The 17,305-nt window shown below is 42.5% G+C and overlaps 1 protein-coding gene across 4 annotated transcripts in view; it reads left to right on the forward strand.

The window, feature by feature from the left end:
• LOC148034375 (mitochondrial 28S ribosomal protein S29-like protein) overlaps positions 1-17,305 on the forward strand; it is a 95,777-nt gene that overhangs the window by 55,980 nt on the left and 22,492 nt on the right. For all 4 annotated transcript variants that reach the window (XR_015691066.1, XR_015691064.1, XR_015691065.1 and 1 more), the window contains exon 4: positions 17,012-17,266. Coding sequence is in view for 1 of the 4 variants with exons in the window: in XM_087679322.1 (XP_087535448.1) it covers positions 17,012-17,266 (255 nt within the window). In the remaining 3 variants the exon portion in view is untranslated. The remainder of the gene's footprint in view (positions 1-17,011; positions 17,267-17,305) is intronic.

Raw genomic sequence — 17,305 nt, forward strand, 5'->3', positions numbered from 1 at the left:
GTGCTATCATGCTAGCACGGAATCTTGTCTTTTATGCAAAGACAAAGCACATATAGGTGAAGTACCACTTCATCAGAGATGTACTTGACAACAAGAGCATTGAGCTTGTCAAAGTGTATACAGATGATAATCCTACAGATCTTCTCACAAAGGGTCTTCCAGCAGAGAGGTTTGCTTAGTGCCGACAGATGATGGGAGTTGGATAGATATTTGTATTTCAGGTTTGTACATACCTAGACTTAGTTGATTCTTTTCTTCTCTTCAGGCACATTGCCTTTAGGTGGGAGGTTGTAACTTGTTGGGAATAAAGGTCTTGTGCCTTTAAATGTGCTCAGGTGTGAACACACCCTTAGCACTTGTACTTACACATATATATCTATCAAAAAACCTAAAGGTACTCTCTCGTCATTGTACCTAAAAACGTGCTCACTCTCGACTCTGCACTATCTCACTCTCTCTGTCTTTTAGTGCACGTAATGATTGTCTGTCTCGATCTCCGTGCCTAACCTGTCACTACACTTAGAGCTAATACTAGATGGCTGATAGGAGACCTTAGCATTTAAATTAGGTTTTCGTTTTAGGTTGATCCTTGTGAGGTTGAGGTAGAGCTTCCCTTGCAGGGTAAACTCAAGTAGCTCAAGATTAGGAATGACTGATTATTGAAATGAGTTTTGAACAACAATAGTCTTGTTTACTTCTTGAATAAATTCTTTATGTCACTAATATTTAAAGAATTTGGATCGGAGTAATAAAGCATGGCAAAGATTCTTAGTATTTTGGTTTATATTCATGTTAGCCATGCACTCTCTAAACTTTAGAAAAAGGGATCTATTCATACTTATTTTGGATTAAATTCATAATCCATCTTGATTATATGGTGGAATACATTGGTATGAAAGACATTGGACGCGTGAAGGCATATACGGCGACATTAATGCTGATCGTCTTACTTATATTCAAACAGACTTGAAGGGAATTCAGTGGATGGAAAGTCTTAAGGTTATCTACTTATTCATTTTCGAAGAATCTAAATCAAACCCTACCCTCCATATAGATGGATGAGAGATTTAACACAATGAAGGGGAACTACAAGCTCTACCCCGAGACCTACGGACCACTTATTGCTCAAGTGTTACGAACTGAGTGGCCATGGCTACCTCTCACATAGCCGACGCGCAATGCCTACCTTACGGGTGTAGTGAGCTTACCTTGATGCTTAATCGAGTACCCTCCTCTTTCTTGCACACCGGTAGCTCCACGATCCTTGAGGCAAGCTCAAGCAACCTCAATTCCTCTCCCATGAGCTTCATCCTCCATAGCCACGCCCGAGACAAGAGAAGAGAAGAGAGGAGGGGAAGATGAAGAGAGAAGATGGAGAGCTTATTCTCCAAGATCCCTCACTCTCACACAATCACTCTCTCACTCCCTCACACTCTCTCAATCCCTCTCTCAAGCAGAAGCAAGAAGGCAAGAAACAAGAGAAGAAGAAGAAGAAGCTTTGGCCACACACAAGAATGATCTTCTCATTCACTTTTTGAACTTTATATACATGCCCTACTTTTCATGGGCGGTCATCCCCTTTTTTACATGGCCAGCCATTAGCCTAGGCCCATTTCTCATTTCCCACCGTTCTAATCTATCCTATTCCCAACTAATGCATACAATTTGCACAGGAGTGAGCCTGGCGCTCTTTTACAAGGATTTGGGAGCGCTTTTACACCTAATGGTGCGCTTTTTACTCTTTTACTTTCCTTGGGCGACTCTAAGACTTCCTGAGGGTCGTGCACGTGCTTTTAATTTTTTCAGGGTCTGGTTACTGGTTACGACGTCTTTTTCTTCCTTTTGTCCTGCGCCTTTTGCTATTTCCTTTTTTCCATTTTCCGCTCCTCTGTGCTGCGGTAAACATTAGGTAAACATTACCCCCCTCCTAGCCAAGTGCCAGTCCCATGGCACTGTGGTGGGAAGTAGTGGGATAGATGATGCTGTTGCTAGGTGGAACTGGTGGGTATATGACACTGATGCTTGTGAATGAGAGGTGATGGAGTTTGATGACGATGACCAGGAGAGATTCCAGTGTGCTTTAGACTTCATGAAAATGCTCGGGATTTCACACACAGTTGTGGCTTCCATTCTGCGACGGCTGATAGAGGTTCCAATTGGCTGGTGGAAAATAGGTAGCCGGTTATCTTTGGTCAATAGAAACGCTTGATCAATAAGCAATCCCTTAGGAGAATGGTATTGGAGGGATTTATCCTGGAGAAACCCCCCTGAACTTTGTCTTGACAAAGGTTTGCTTTGTCTTCGCATGGAAGATCTTTGTCTTTGTTTTGAAGATCTTGTTATCCCGAGGATCCTTGTCTTTGATTTGAAGATCTTCAGCTTTGATTTCAAGATCTTCAGGTTTGATTTCAAGATCTTCAGTGCTGAGCTGAAGATCTTGAACCTTGCATTGAAAATCCTCAGGCTTGTGGAATCAATAAGCGATCCGTAGATCTTGAGGCGGTAGGCATATATCTTTGGAAGATGAGGTTCCAAAATCTAAGCCAATGGCAGATCCATCACTGGGTTTTCCTTTTGCTTGATTTGGTTCAGTCATGGCAGCCATCAGTAGGTGGATGATTGGCAACATGAAATCTATTGAGCCATTTAAACCTTCGCAGCGAAGCTCCTGAAGTTGCAATAATGGAGTCATGTTCGACTCATGGAAAAATTCCTTGTCATTGGAGGATGTAGTAGATGATCTTCTTCAGCCAAGCAGCCAATTCTTGAAACATGAACATAACCTGCAAGAAAAGTTGTGCACTTCCTAGGGGGTGTGTCTGTCTCGCTGTGTAGTGCATGGTGCCCGTGCCAGTGGAACTGGGAGATGGGTCTAACCTTGGGTAAGCCCTTGGTAATGTCCCACACTTGAGGACCCAGTTCGTGCGTCGTTGGAGGTGCGGTGCAAAACTTGGGGTGACAGGTCTGAAAGTCCCTTCCTTGATGTGCCCTAAGTGTGAAGTGGGGAAGGGGCTAGGGAGAACCCTAAATGTAGTGAGTGTGGTGCACAATAACAATGAAGGGAGACTGCAAGCACATGTGAAGTGTTCTCCTTGTTAACTTGCTTAGTAGTAGATTCATCTTTCAGCTTTGCTATTTTTTGCTCTTGTTATCTCTCCAGTCACCTTGTCTTTGTTTCCTTGTGGCTTTTTCTCTCTTTGCTTTTTTTTTTTTTTTGAGAATGAGAATGAGAGAGGGAGTACAATTGTCAAGGCATATCACACCCATTTAATCACGGGGCGGTCGCAGGCATTGAGATAAGAATGCGCGACTTTGTAGGTATTCTTTAATATCGGCCTTAGCTCTCAGAGGAGTGGTTGACAAGAAAGGGTGATTACACCTTGTGAAGCGGGTGTCACTCATATTTTCTAAGAGCTCTAGATAGAAGGAAGGAAGGAGAGTAGCCCGCATCATTAACCTAGTCATAGCTCTATTTTCCTTTTTTCTCCTCTGTGCTGCGGTAAACATTAGGTAAACACACAACCGCTATGTCTATGAGCAAGTGATCCAAGTTTTTCTGCTTGATAGAGTGGCTATCCTAAGCTGCTCGCATTGTGAAAATTATTGTAAAGAAGACTACTCAAACCTTCCTTTCAAATATCAAATCTCAGATATATTTTCCAAGCCCCCATCTTATAGTACCATTGATGTATCCGACTTCCATGGGTAAATCTCCATAATAGAACCCTCATCATGATGTAGTGCCTTTGGCTATTGAAAATAATGGAATAAAAGATGAGAAACTAGCTCCTAATGTATTGAAACTTAGGATATTCTGGTCATCATTGATCCTATCCAATTGCAAGAAACCTCCGAAATTTGATGGGAAAGAAAGAGATGTGAAAATTGATGCAGAAGTTTGGATAGTCTATGGAAGACTATTTTCGAGCTGCAAGGATGAGTACCCCTAATTAGGCCATGTTGGCTAAAGCTAAAGCTAGCAAGGGAAGCGCGTCTTTTGTGGAAACAGTGGTGTAGAGAAACTAGAGTTTCGGAAGTCGTTGCCATGGGAACTCATAAAAGAAGCTGTACGTGGGAGATATCTTCTCTCTTCCTATTGCGTCTCTAAAATGAACGAGTTCTTTGATCTTCACTAGCAACAAGTATGCTTTAATACCATGTCAAAAATAACAGGTACACTTTGATACCATGTCAAAATAAGCGACAATGCAAAGAGACAACAGGGTTTGCGAGGAGTAACATAGTGTGTGTACGGCAAACACTGAGAAGGAAGAGAAACTCAGAAACACAAGAAGAACACCGTGATAATGCACTAAATCATGCTATGAGAAGAAAAGTTGATAGAGTGGAGCCGAATCTTAGAAGATAATTGCACTGTCTTGTTTGAATGAGGCGGTAGCACCTGTGGGAATCTGCATAGTAAAGGAAGCAAAACTTAGTCCCCCAGGCAGTGGGCTATCAAAGTAATCACTGGAAGATGAACAATAGCTGTCAAGGGAGCGGAATGCAGTCCTTTGATGCCATCAAAGATGTGGAAGATGATCACTAGTTGTCGAGGGAGTGACCCGCAGTCCTTTAATGCAAGGGAGTGACTTGTACAGCAGAACAGAAATCCTAGAGTGTCGGAGTTGTCAAATGTAGGGAGAGCAGCCCAAATGCTGACGCCAGGTGGGTAATGATGATGCCGAGTGATGGAAGATGAGCGGGGTTGCAAAAACGTAGGTCCCAACAGCTTTTGTGACAAACAAGTGATGCTAGCTGATGGAGGAGGAGCCAAATTGCAAAAACGTAGGTCCCAACAGCCCCTGATTAGATGAGTGATGAAATCACTAACACTAGGTAATGTAGACTTTTACCAAAGGCTAGGATACTGACGCCAAGTTGGAGATGATGACGCTAGACAAGGAGAAGACCTCTAGATTGAAAAACATAGATGAAGGTGGAGCTTAAAGGAGAAGGGTGCTAATTCCAAGTAGATGATGGTGTCGCTAGGTGCAAGATGCTCCAGATGCAAGGCATGATGATGGAACAGGGTGCTTGAAGTAGAAGAGGAAGAGTGAAGTGAAGGAAACCACAAGCCATGAACCTCAATGTCCGTGGAAGGGGTTGGTGAGAGAAGGAAAGTGGTGGTGGTGATTGAAGAAGGTGGTGAAGAATGATTGAAGAGAGTGGTTAGTGAAGAATGAATGAAGTGATTGTCTATTTATAGGCATAAATTGTCTGCGGTGGTGTGCTACTGCATGGGAGCCCATTGAAAAAATGGCCAAAATGTGGACTCCGGCACTTTTTGAGGGTGATAGTGCGAAACTCTAAATGAAGTGTGTGAATTGAAGGAGTGGTTTCTCAACAAACCCTCTCAGGCCCAAAAAGGGGTGAAGAAAGAGGAGCAAAGAGAGATACGATGAAGAAGAAGAGGATCTGGGAGATCCAAGATTTCCACTTGAAAGATAACTTGTAGTAAGGAATAGTAGACATGATGAATTGTAGAATGTGACTCCACCTCGGGAGATAAGCCACTAGCTCAGTAACTCCATGTTGGAAGGAATTTGAAGGCTTGGTCATTAAGTCGCTCCAACGCTCCAATCTAGGCGGTCTTTGAAGATCTTGGGTATCAATAGGAAAAATGAGTGGCAATTGTTCGAAGACAACCCTATGGAGGGTGGCAAACTTTAGGTTTAGTAGGTCCCCCCCAAAGGGTGGAGACACAGTGCCCCCTTTGAAGCTGAAGGAGTAGAAGCCCCCTCTAAGGGCAAAGAGAGTACATCCCCCTCTAAGGCCCCCTCTACAAGAGAGGGAATCTAAAAACTAATGGATCACATACTTCGGATTATTTGATGACGAAGGAAGTGCCGCCAGTTGGTGAGAAGGTCTATACGTGTCAGGAGATCTATACAAAGGTTTGATCCCTCTTTGGATTGCATTTTACCCACAAATGAGGGTGAGTCTCTGACATATAAAGAGGTATTATCATATGAGTTAAAGAAAAAGTGAAAGCTAGCAATGCAAGAAGAAATGAGATCTTTGTATCAGAATGATACTTGGGATCTGGTTCCATTGCCCAAAGATAGGAAAGCTATTTCTAACAAATGGGTCTATAAAATCAAGTGTGTGGATGTCAAATCCAAATACAAAGCCATGCTTGTGGCCAAGGGTTATACATAGAAAGAGGGTTTTGACTTTTAGGAAGTATTTTCATGTGTTGTCAAAATGACCACTCTTTGGGTATTGTTTGCTATTGTAGCATCTATAGATCTTGAACTTGATTAGATGGATGTTAAAACTGCATTATTGCATGGTGATTTAGAAGAAGAGCTGTACATGAAACAACCAGAGGGCTTTGTTATGCCAGGGAAAGAGCATTTGGTATGTAGACTTAAGAGAAGCTTGTATGGTTTAAAACAAGCTCCTAGACAGTGGCATAAAAAATTTGATGCCTTCATACTCTTCCATGGGTTTAAAAGAAGCATTGCGGAACAGTGCTTATATATAAAAATGACTGATGATGGAAGTATTATAATCCTTGTGCTTTATGTGGATGATATGCTTATTGCTGGTAAGTATAAAAGCCAGGTTAATGCTCTAAAAAAACAGTCGAATTTAGCCTTTTCTATGAACGACTTGGATGCAACTGAACACATTTTGGGCATGTGTGTGACGAGAGATAGAGAGCAACAACTCTTATTTTCCTCACAAGAAAAGTACATGAGCAAAGTACTTGATCATTTTTCTATGGCAGATGCTAAGCCACTTGGTGTAACTTTACCACCATATCTTAGGCTTAGCAAAACAGATTGCCCAAAAGATGATAAGGCAGCCAACTCTATGAAGGGTGTTCCTTATGCTTCAGCTTGTGGGTCACTCGTGTTTGCTATGGTTGCCACTAGACTTGACATTGCTCATGTAGTGGGAGTTGTGAGCATGTTTATGTCAAATCCTAGCAAAGCACATTTGGAGACAGTGAAATGCATCTTCCGGTACCTTAAATACACACAAAGAAAATGTATTTGCTATGGAAAGGGTACATTAGATCTGCAGAAATTTGTGATACAGACATGGTAGGTGACTTGGATACTCGTAAGTCTACTAGCGGGTACATATTTACCTTAATTGACTGGGCCATTTCTTGGTGCTCTAGATTACAAAAAACAATCGCACTTTCTACCAATGAGGTGGAATATATTTCAGCAATTGAAGCTTCGAAAGAAGTTGTTTGGCTTGGTTGTTTGGTCAAGGATTTTGGCTGCCCACCAAAACACATGTACTTGGATGTGATAGCCAGAGTGTTGTATGCCTGGCTAAGAATGCCATGTTTCATGCACGTACCAAACATATTGATGTGCAATATCACTTTATCAGACACGTTCTGGATGATGGTCTAGTTACACTGACTAAGATCAAAACACAAGATAACCTTGCAGATGTTCTCATGAAAAGTCTTGTAAAGGCTCAACATGAGCATTGCATTCGGCTAGTGGGAGTTGGTTAAAGGTTCGCTAAGGACCTTTAAGTGGGAGGTTGTTGGGTGTAAAGGTTCTTTTACTTCTGCTCCCATGTATAAATTTACTTGTATATCTGACCGCATCCTTGTGAGTGTGAGTGTACCATACCCTAAGTATAAATACATTCTTTTATTCTTTGTGTACCACACTGGTATATACCCATCTCTAGTCTCCACTTCCTTTGCACACACTCTATTGCTAAATACACCCCCTTTGTCTTGCACACTACCCGGGCACTTCCGCTGACCCTTCATAACACAGAGTATATATGGCAAGCACCAAACACTGAGAGAGGAGAATCTGAGAAATACAAGAAGAACACGGTGATAATGCATTGAACCATGCTATGAGGCGAAAAGATGATAGAGCAGAGCTGAAGCTTAGAAGATAATTGTACTGTCTTGTTTGAATCAAGCGGCAACACTTGTGGGAATTTGCACAGTGAAGGGAGCGAAACAAAGTCCTCTGGGTAGTGGGCTATTGAAGTAATCACTGGAAGATGAAGGACAATTGTCGAAGAAGTGGTTTGATGATGTCGGAGATGTGGAAGATGATCATCAACTGTCGAGGGAGCGAACGGTAGCTCTCTAATGTCGGGGAGTAGCCTGGGCAGCACAACACAAATCCCAGAGCATCAAAGCTACCAAACGTAAGGAGAGCGACCCAGATGATGTTGATGTTAGGTAGATAATGATGACACCAAAGATGGAGGATGAGTCGGGCTGCAAAAACGCCGGTCCCAGCATCTTCTGTGATAGATGAGTAAGGCTAGGTGATGGAGGAGGAGCCAAGCTGCAAAAATGCAGGTCTTAGTAGCCCTTGAGATAAACGAGTGATGAAATCACTGACTCTAGGTGATGTAGACTGTCGCCAGAGGCTAGAATGCTAATGCCAAGCTAGAGATGATGATGCCAGACAAGGAGAAGACCTCTAGACTAAAAAACGCAGGTGAAGGTGGAGCGTGAAGGAGAAAGGTGTTGATGCCAAGCAAATGATGGTGTCGCCAGGTGGCAGATGCTCCAAGCGCAAGGCTTGATGATGGAACATGGCGCATGAAGCAGAAGAGAAAGGGTGAAGCCAACCATGAGCCACGAACCGCAATGTCCTTGTCATGAGGACATGTATTATTGAAACCTCACTCAACATGTGGATTAATTTTCAATCACATGATTATATGTTGCACATGTGAAGTGTAACTCGGATTAGAGTAAATTTACGAGTTGTTATAAGTTATGCTAGACAGGTACTTGGTGGTATTTGGTACCAATTGTTAGCTCATTCATTTCGCCTTAAGTGTCAATTGGTGACACTAGCGAAGTGGCATTTAGTGGTACCTAATACCAATCGGATGGTCAAAGATGACGTAGAGATCCTCGGGAATGGAAGTTGCCTAGCAATTTAATTATTGGTCAGTCAGATTATTTTTTTGGGCACCAAAATAATTCTGAGATAAATTTTCAGTATTTAAAGACTAAAAACTAATATTCAATTATGGATAATGCTGGAAAAACCATTTGGGAAGGTTGCCACTTGTCAAAAATGCCCATGCAAGACTGAAAAACGTCTTTAGAGACTGGAGAGAGGCATTTTAGTGCATTCAGCTTTCAAAAGAGAGGGAGGAGATGCTGCTGGTCTGATTTGCAGCCATTGGAGGACCTTCTGAGGCAGCCAGGGGTAGGAGAAGACCAATCTGCAGCAGGCGGTAGCATCTATGGGCTGTTGAGACAGGGCAATAGCAGTAAATGATTGATTTTCTTCCGTTCTTTGTGAAGAAAGTCTGAATTGTCTCTCTCCTCAACATGCTCTCTCATCTCTTAGCTTGTCTACAGCCTTGCTCCCGAAGATTATAGCATTGAGATTATGAGAGGCTGAGAAATTTCAGATTTATCTGTTGTGAACCCCAATCTGGAGTAGAAATTAGGGATTCGCAGCAGCCTCGAGAAGCGTGGTTGAAGTTTGGAAGCTCCAAGACTTGGATTTAATAGGGCTGAAGCTGAGTTTAGTCAATTTCAAGTGGAGGGATCAACAAACCCATGGATTTGGGGCATTTTCCATCTCCATCAAAATGGATGAATGCCAATTTACTGCCTCAATCAAGAGACAAATCAGATTAAAGATATGTTGGTCATTTTGGACAGCAAGGGGAGTTGGAATATTGAAGGGGATTTGTAAAATCCTATTGTACATTAACTTCTTCTTCATTGAGAGTAAGAAATACGAAAAGGGGCGCCAATTTTGGGACCAATAGGGTGTCCATTGTCCAAGATTGTGAGTTAATTTGCATTTCTCAATTTTGTAATAAATGTTGTTGTTGTCCTGAAGTTGTAATCAGGGAATTGCCACCCATCCACGAAAGGAAGGTTTCTTTCAGTCCTCCTGAAGTGGTGTGAGGGCAGTGGAAGGGAGATGTGAGAGAAGGAAAGTGGTGGTGGTGACTGAAGAAGGTGGTGAAGAATGACTGAAGAGGATGGTTAGTGAAGAATGAATGAAGTGGCTGCCTTTATAGGCATAAGCTGTCTAGGGTGGTGTACTACTGTGTGGATGCCCATTGAAAAATGGCCAAAATGTGGACACCAGCCCTTTTTGGTGCTGTCAGTGCGAAACCCTAAATGAAGTGTGTGAATTGAAGGAGTGGATTTCCAACGGGGTTGAGCTTGGAAGCGTATTACTTCCGATTTGTAATCCTTCAAAGTACGCTCTAACAATGAATATCGTGCAACAAGTAGCCAAGTTTTGTGGAGGGTTAAATCCTCCCTTGGACACTCAATTGGAAACCATGCGAGCCAAGGGGCTTTAGGACGCTCTCCTTAGAGCCAAAGCTTTGCTCGGTTCAAATAGAGGCCAACATCTTGAAGATGACTACCTTTCAATGTACTCCAAGAAAGACTTTGATGATCCAAAGAACATGGGAAGAGGTGCCACAAGTGTGGAGAGCTAGGACACATCCTGAGAAGTTGCCCCACTTGTCGACGTTTCCATCACAATGAGCTAGGGCATATCCAAGCTTGTTGCTAGATACTGCAAATTGCATGTTAGGGCGTGTGTTGCGAAGATAAATAAGACAACCAACGACTTGGCTGTAAATTGCAACATTGGATATCTCACTACCATTATGCATGGACAACTTCAGCCCTGGCTCCATTGGAGTGCTCATAGGTTTACAATCTTGCATGTTAACCTATGCCAAAGCTTGTTCACATATTGTGACTGCGATATAATGATACCATGCTGATTTTGGGGGAATTGAATTCCCAAATAACATTGGAAACAACCCATATTTGATATAGCAAAAGCATGCTTCAAATCTGCCTTAAAATCTGCAAATTTATCTTCTCTAGGTCTAGTGAGCAGCATATCATCCACATAAAAAATGATAAAACCAGCAAGTCCCCCCCTTCATTCATAATTTAGAGGATGGGAGTAGCTGCATGGGACCACACACATCATAGTGTATAATCTGCAACTTATGGAAAGTATGCTTTGCACCATCCTTTTTGAAGGCGAGATGATGCTTTTTTCCCATAATACAGCCTTCACATGCATGGGGAGGTGGGGTCTCAACAAGAGGTAAGGCATCCACCATTTGACAATGCTGAAGTATTTTCAGGTTGCCAAAACTCATGTGACCATAATAGGCATGCCATAGCTCTGCATTTTGCATAGCGGGCATGAGTGTGCTAATTGCTAGAGTATCATGAGAACTCCTCTCATAGATATCCAACAAGAAAAGGCCCTTATACAAGGTGCCTGACAACCGAAGGGCATAATCAAGCTCTCTGTCTGTGGCAATCCACTTGTTTTTTTCCAAGATGACTTGAAAACCTTGTTTATTGAATGCTGAAATTAACAAGAGATTTATAGTATTCCCAGGCACAAATAATACATCCACAAGCATGAAGTCTAATCCATCTGCAATAGTAATCAACACTGAACCAATGTCACCGATATCATAGCTAGAGTTGTTCACACATATAACCCTCTTATCCATAGAGGCTGAATGCATAGATGTAATCAAACACTTCCATGAAGGGATGTGCTTGGATGCTCTAGTGTTAAAATACCAAAAATACCATGTGTGTTGTGTTTCAATCGCATTAAATGTAAAATCAACAATAGAGGTGTCATAAGTGCATGTGAAAAACACATAATTCTTCTCAACAAAGTTGGTTCTAGCATCACCATCCGTGACTGAGTGGCTGATGTCTCTTGGACAGCTAAACATGAGTCTTTCTTCTTCTCCTTGGTCAATCTTTTGACGCATTCTTGGATGAAATGGCTTGGCCTTTTATAGTAGTGGTATTATTTTCCTTTCTTTTTCCCTTTAACAACATCATGAGCAGCCTTGCCAAATGGCTGTTCCACATCAGCCCTAGGCTGGTTTTTGACTGGCTGCTTTGCTTTGCCTTTGCCTTTGTAATTGGAGAGCATGGCTACATCACCTGATCGCATAGCAACATTCTTCCTAGTCTACTCCTTTTGCAGAAGTGGCCGGTGAACTCCACGAATGTGAGAGGCTGCTGTGCCCCCTTCAAAGACAAATTTAGTGAAGTGTGAAACCCAAGGTAAGGCTTAGAAAGTGAGTTTAGGGTGATGTCTATCATCTCATCATCGGTAAGCACCTCATCAATATTTAGTAGCTGGTCTCTCAAATCCTAAATGTAAGTGAGGTGATCTATCATAGCATTACCCGCATCCATGCATGCATTGGCCAATTCTCTTCTCAAGTAAGAGATTTTGACCTCATTGCTTGTTGCAAACATCCGTTCCAAGATATCCCAAGCTGCCTTTGAGGTTTTACATGATTGGATATGAGGTATAATGCCCTCTTGATTGAAAGAGCAATCAAAGATAAAGCGTGTGCATCTTGAGAATCCCATTTCTTTTGTTCTCTTGTAGGAGGAACATGGGCATCAGCAGGGGCAGCTTGCTGTCCTGTAGCACCTCTTTTAGGGGTTTGAGGTGCAAACCTTCTTGGTTGTGCTGAATCACTGGTCACAAGATCCCAAAGACCCTTTGCAAACCCTCCAGGGCATCTTGTTGTCCTCTAGCTCCTCTTTGAGGTGTCTAAGGTGCAAACCCTCCTAGTTTGGTTGAATCACCAGTCACAAAATCCCATACACCCTTTGCAAACTCTCATGTTCGAGTTGAATTGCCGGTCATCAAATCCCAAAGGCCCTATTGTCCAGGCTGAATTGGACTAAGTTGCAAACCCTCCTGATCAGGTTGAATCGATGGTCACAAAATTTCAAAGACCCTTTGCAACAAGTAGATTGCACACCATATTGCATCCAATTTATCCTCTTGAGTTAGGACACCCAAAATATTGTTGTAGTCACTGTGACCTTATTGAGTCATTGCTGCAATAAATGCACAAACTACAACCAAACACTTCCATGCTGAAGTGTAAAATGTACTCTCACGAGTACCGAGATCTTGACACGGGATATAAATGCAAATACCAAAAATTGTCCAAAATTGTTAAGTGCCTCGAAATGTGTGGCAAGATTGCACAAAAAAGTCCCAAATCTGCAATACACAGCAATTCATTGTTGTCTCACTGCACTTGCCTTGGAATGTGTGCCAAATACAGATTTCAGCAATTTAATGCTGCAAATCCCCAAATTTCTAGAAATTTTTCTGCTAGATTTGAACCAAACAGCAATTGAACGCTGTTGCTGCCTTGGGATGTGTGCCAAGAAAAATCCCCAAATTTTCTGGACAAATTTTCAAAAAATAGAACTTACAGCCTTAGAATTTAGTGAAATGTCACATCAAGATGTGTGTAGACAGCACCTATCAATTGGATTTTGCCTTGGGATGTGTGGTGGACCCAAAAATTGGAAAAGCCCCAAATTTCTCGCACCAATGTCAAGGAAATTGCACAATCTTGGCAATTTCAGTGGAGATTTGCGCATGGGAGCTCAAATCGAGCAAAAGCCCTAAATTTTGGGTGCTTGGGGAGCATGTGAGGACTCCAAATGCATCGTCAGCTAGGCAGACTTTAGATGGCATTCAAGTACCTTTTGGCGGCTGAACCTGTGGGCTCAAGTGGTGCTGATGGTGGAGGCAATAACCAAGTGGAGCCAACGGATTGGGGCAATAGGTGGAGATAGAGCTACAGGAGCAACAACTAGGGAGGTGGGTAGCGGCGTTGCTTCTAGTGGTAGGTGGCAGGAACCATAGGGGCATTGTTGTGGCAACGCGGATAGGGTAGCAATGGCGGCATTAGTGTAGTTGGTAGGTGACAACAGGCAAAATGGTGGGTGGTGCAGGTGGCAAGGATTGGTGTTGTTGGGGTGTGATCAATTGATCAACGCTATAGGTGGCGTAGCCTGAGGGGGATGAATTGAACAAATGGTGTGACCAATTGAGCAAGTGACACTGTGCATAGATGGAGTTCTAGTTGCAAGCGGCTCTAATGGAGGAGAGAGGAACAAGAGAGTGAATAGTAAACAATAGATAATGTGAGAGCTCAACGAGAGAGTGTACTTGATTGCACAATTGGAAAGATAGGTGAAAGTATGACTAAGGTATAGGTCTAAGCTTTGACCTAACCACATTTCCACCAACTAACTAGAGTTTATTTGCTCTAGAGCCTAGTATCACCACTTTAATGTCATAAGACACTAGGTGTACACACCCTACAATGACACTTGAATAAGTGTCCACACCTCACAAATTACTTTGAGCACTGCCCGGAATTGGCAAATTCTAACAAAAATATCGAAGGGCCCAACCTAGGTAGAACTTGTAGATCTTGGGTATTAATAGGTGAGATGGCAGCCATGCCAACCATCCCATCCAAGGGAAGATAAAGAATGGAAAGGCTTTTTGCCAAGCTGTTGTGAAGCACTGCACGATGAGTAGAGACCCCCTCTAAAAATGGAGGAAGTAGATTCCCCTCTGAAGATGCAGAAATAGGATCCCCCTCTAAATCTAAAAACTCATGGATCACGGCCTTCGGAGTGATTGATGACAAAGAAGCGACCTTTGGAGTGTTTGATGACGAAGAAACGACCGCTGGTGTTATCAAAGAAAGTACCATTAGACTGCAATGGAATAGAGGCCAGCCATCTCCCAAAGGTGGCATCTCAAAACTAAGTAGAAGAGGGGCAAGGGGTAGGGGTATCAAGGATAATCTCCTTGATGTCCTAATCAGAGTTGTTCCCGTGGTGCTAGGATAGGGTGGAGGGGAAATGTGTAGCTCATATGGAGGAACCATGGGTGGGCAACAACCTTTGTCTCTTAGTGGAGTGGATTGTGGAGCCAAAGGAGTTGAATAGCCTTGGTCTCTTGGCAGAGTGGATTGTTGAAAAGGCAAAATCTAACAACCTTTGCTTCTTAGTGGAGTGGATTGCATAATTGCAAACTGTATAAGCCATTGGACCTGAAAATAGATAGGGAAAACCTTTGTAGCAGATTGCGGTGGTCTCTAGGAGGGCTTATGACCTTGTGAGGTCTTAGAGCCTTCTTTTGCTTGCAAGGGCTTAGTGCGCATCTTGCATCTTATTGCCTTGAGCATAAAATTGTGATAGTTGATGTAGGACAGTTTGTATTGCTTAGAACGGCAAGGCGACAAAGTAGTGGTAGGAGGTAGATGCATATGCTCCGGTGGGGTAGGGAGCAAAGGTCCATGATGATAATTTGTGGTGGAATGACCGTTCTTGCAAATCTTGCTACACAGAGCACCTAGTGGTCTATGCTTCTATCCTTGGAGAAGTGATAGCGCCAATGCGTCAAACTTGTAGGGGAGGGTGGGAGAGAGAAGAAGATAACGGTATCCCCTGAATAGTGCAAGGGAATTAATTTGGAATCTGATGAAGAGAATCTTTAGCTCTCTAAGTACATGTGCTCTAAAACCATATAAAGAAACACTCATCTATAAATAACAAATACAATCGTATGACAAAGCACAGATTGATAAAGAGCACAATTAGGGTAACTCAAAGACAATGAACATTGAAGAAGATGAATGAATAATGAATGTTGTGTTGGGATGAGTGCGCAATGGAATGTGAGACAGAAATGGAGCAGGAGCATTGTTGAGAGTGAGAGTGAGAGAATCCCAAGATGAGTGTACCATCCAATCACGGTACACAAAGAATAAAATGTATTTATATGTTAGGGTACAAATAAGGGTATATTCACACCTATATAAGTTTATACACATGGAGATAAGGGACTTTACACCTGACAACCTCCCACTTAAAGGCCCAAAGTGGTACCTTTAAGATTGCCAACTCCCACTAATCGGATGCAATGCTCACGTTGAGCCTTTGCAAGATTCTTAGTGAGAACATCTGTATGGTCATCTTGGGTTTTGATCTTAGTCAATGTGAACCTGTCAAGTACTTTGCTGATGTACTTGTTCTGTGAGAGAAACACCAAGTTCTGTGCTCTCTCTCTATTAAAGCGCATGCCCAAAATGTGTTCAGCTGCCCCCAAATATTTCATTGAGAAGGCTGAACTCAGTTGTCTTTTAAGAGTATTCAAAGTACTCTTATGCTTTCTTGCAATTAGCATGTCATCCACGTATAAGACCAGCACAATAAGGCTGCCATCATCTAGGCAAATGTGGCTCGTTAGCTGCCCAATGACCTTCCAAGGACTGAAGAGGTGATAGTAATCTTACCAAGGGAGCCCAGGTGATCACCCTAGAGAGGCCAAGGCGTTAGACAAAGGGTGTTAAGCATCATGAATGCTTTTTTGGATGAAGAAAGGCAAGAGTTTGTGATGGGGAAAGAGAATCCGAAGGAGCAACTCGGCTAGCGACAGAAAATATTCAGAATCCTTCCATTGGATCCCTAGTTGTGCTCCATATGTTTTATGTTGGCAATCTTATGAAGGATTTGTTGGGTGGTAATAAGGTGGCTCAAGATGTGCCATATGATGTTTTTTTGGATGTAGATGGTGAGCTACTGGACAGCCACAGCAGAGAATGACACTAAGCACATGAACTATTGCTTGCTTGGAGGATGATCACATCAGCAAATTCACAGTTTGGGAAACTTCATATTTGCAGTAGTATTCAAAGATAGAAATTCCCCGAATATCAATTCATGTGCTTGAAGGAGCATGATCACATCAGCAAATTCAGAGTTTGGGAAACTTCATATTTGCGGTAGTTTTTAAAGATAGAATTTCTCCAAATATCAGGAAAATCAATAAGCCAAGCTGAAATGAATCTGAAATTTCCCTAAAGTTGAAATGAATCCCAAAGTGGGAAGAGAAAAATGACAGCTGGTAATGGCAGTAGGCAGACCCATAAAAGTACTGTGGATGCAAAAACTAGGCAGTTTGCCATGCACATACATGACGATGGGTTTTTTATGTGAGGATACTGTGAAGAAATCTTACCAGAATACTTGCAATAAGTGAAAGCATGCTTGTATTGTGCTTGTTCCAAGTGATAAGGATGGGCTGGCTAGGGGGATGGGCACAGAGGAGTAAGAGAGCATGTACTGTTTGTATACCATATGTATTCTTTAATGTTGTTTGGGTGTTTTCTGCAGGATCTTTTGAAGAGCCATAGTGACATTCTTGAATTGATCCCATGTCGTGTACATGATCCTATACCCTTAGGTGAAGGTGCTGGAATTGGCCGCGTCTCAGGTCCTCAACAGGTTGCTGTGCGTGAAGGGTTTACCTTAAAAAACCTTATCCAACTTGGAATAGAGTCTTCACAGGCAGCAGTTGGGGTTGTAGTGCGACTTCGAAAGGAGCTTTCTCTGGTGGAGGAGGTTCCAGTTCTTATTGCTATTGATGAGGTAGGGAGATTCTTTGCTTAAAAGGATGTTTAAGTTACT

The sequence above is a fragment of the Lygodium microphyllum genome, chromosome 6, assembly GCF_053477565.2.
Source record: "Lygodium microphyllum isolate KBCC chromosome 6, Lygodium_microphyllum_v1.1.10, whole genome shotgun sequence".
NCBI lineage: Eukaryota > Viridiplantae > Streptophyta > Polypodiopsida > Schizaeales > Lygodiaceae > Lygodium > Lygodium microphyllum.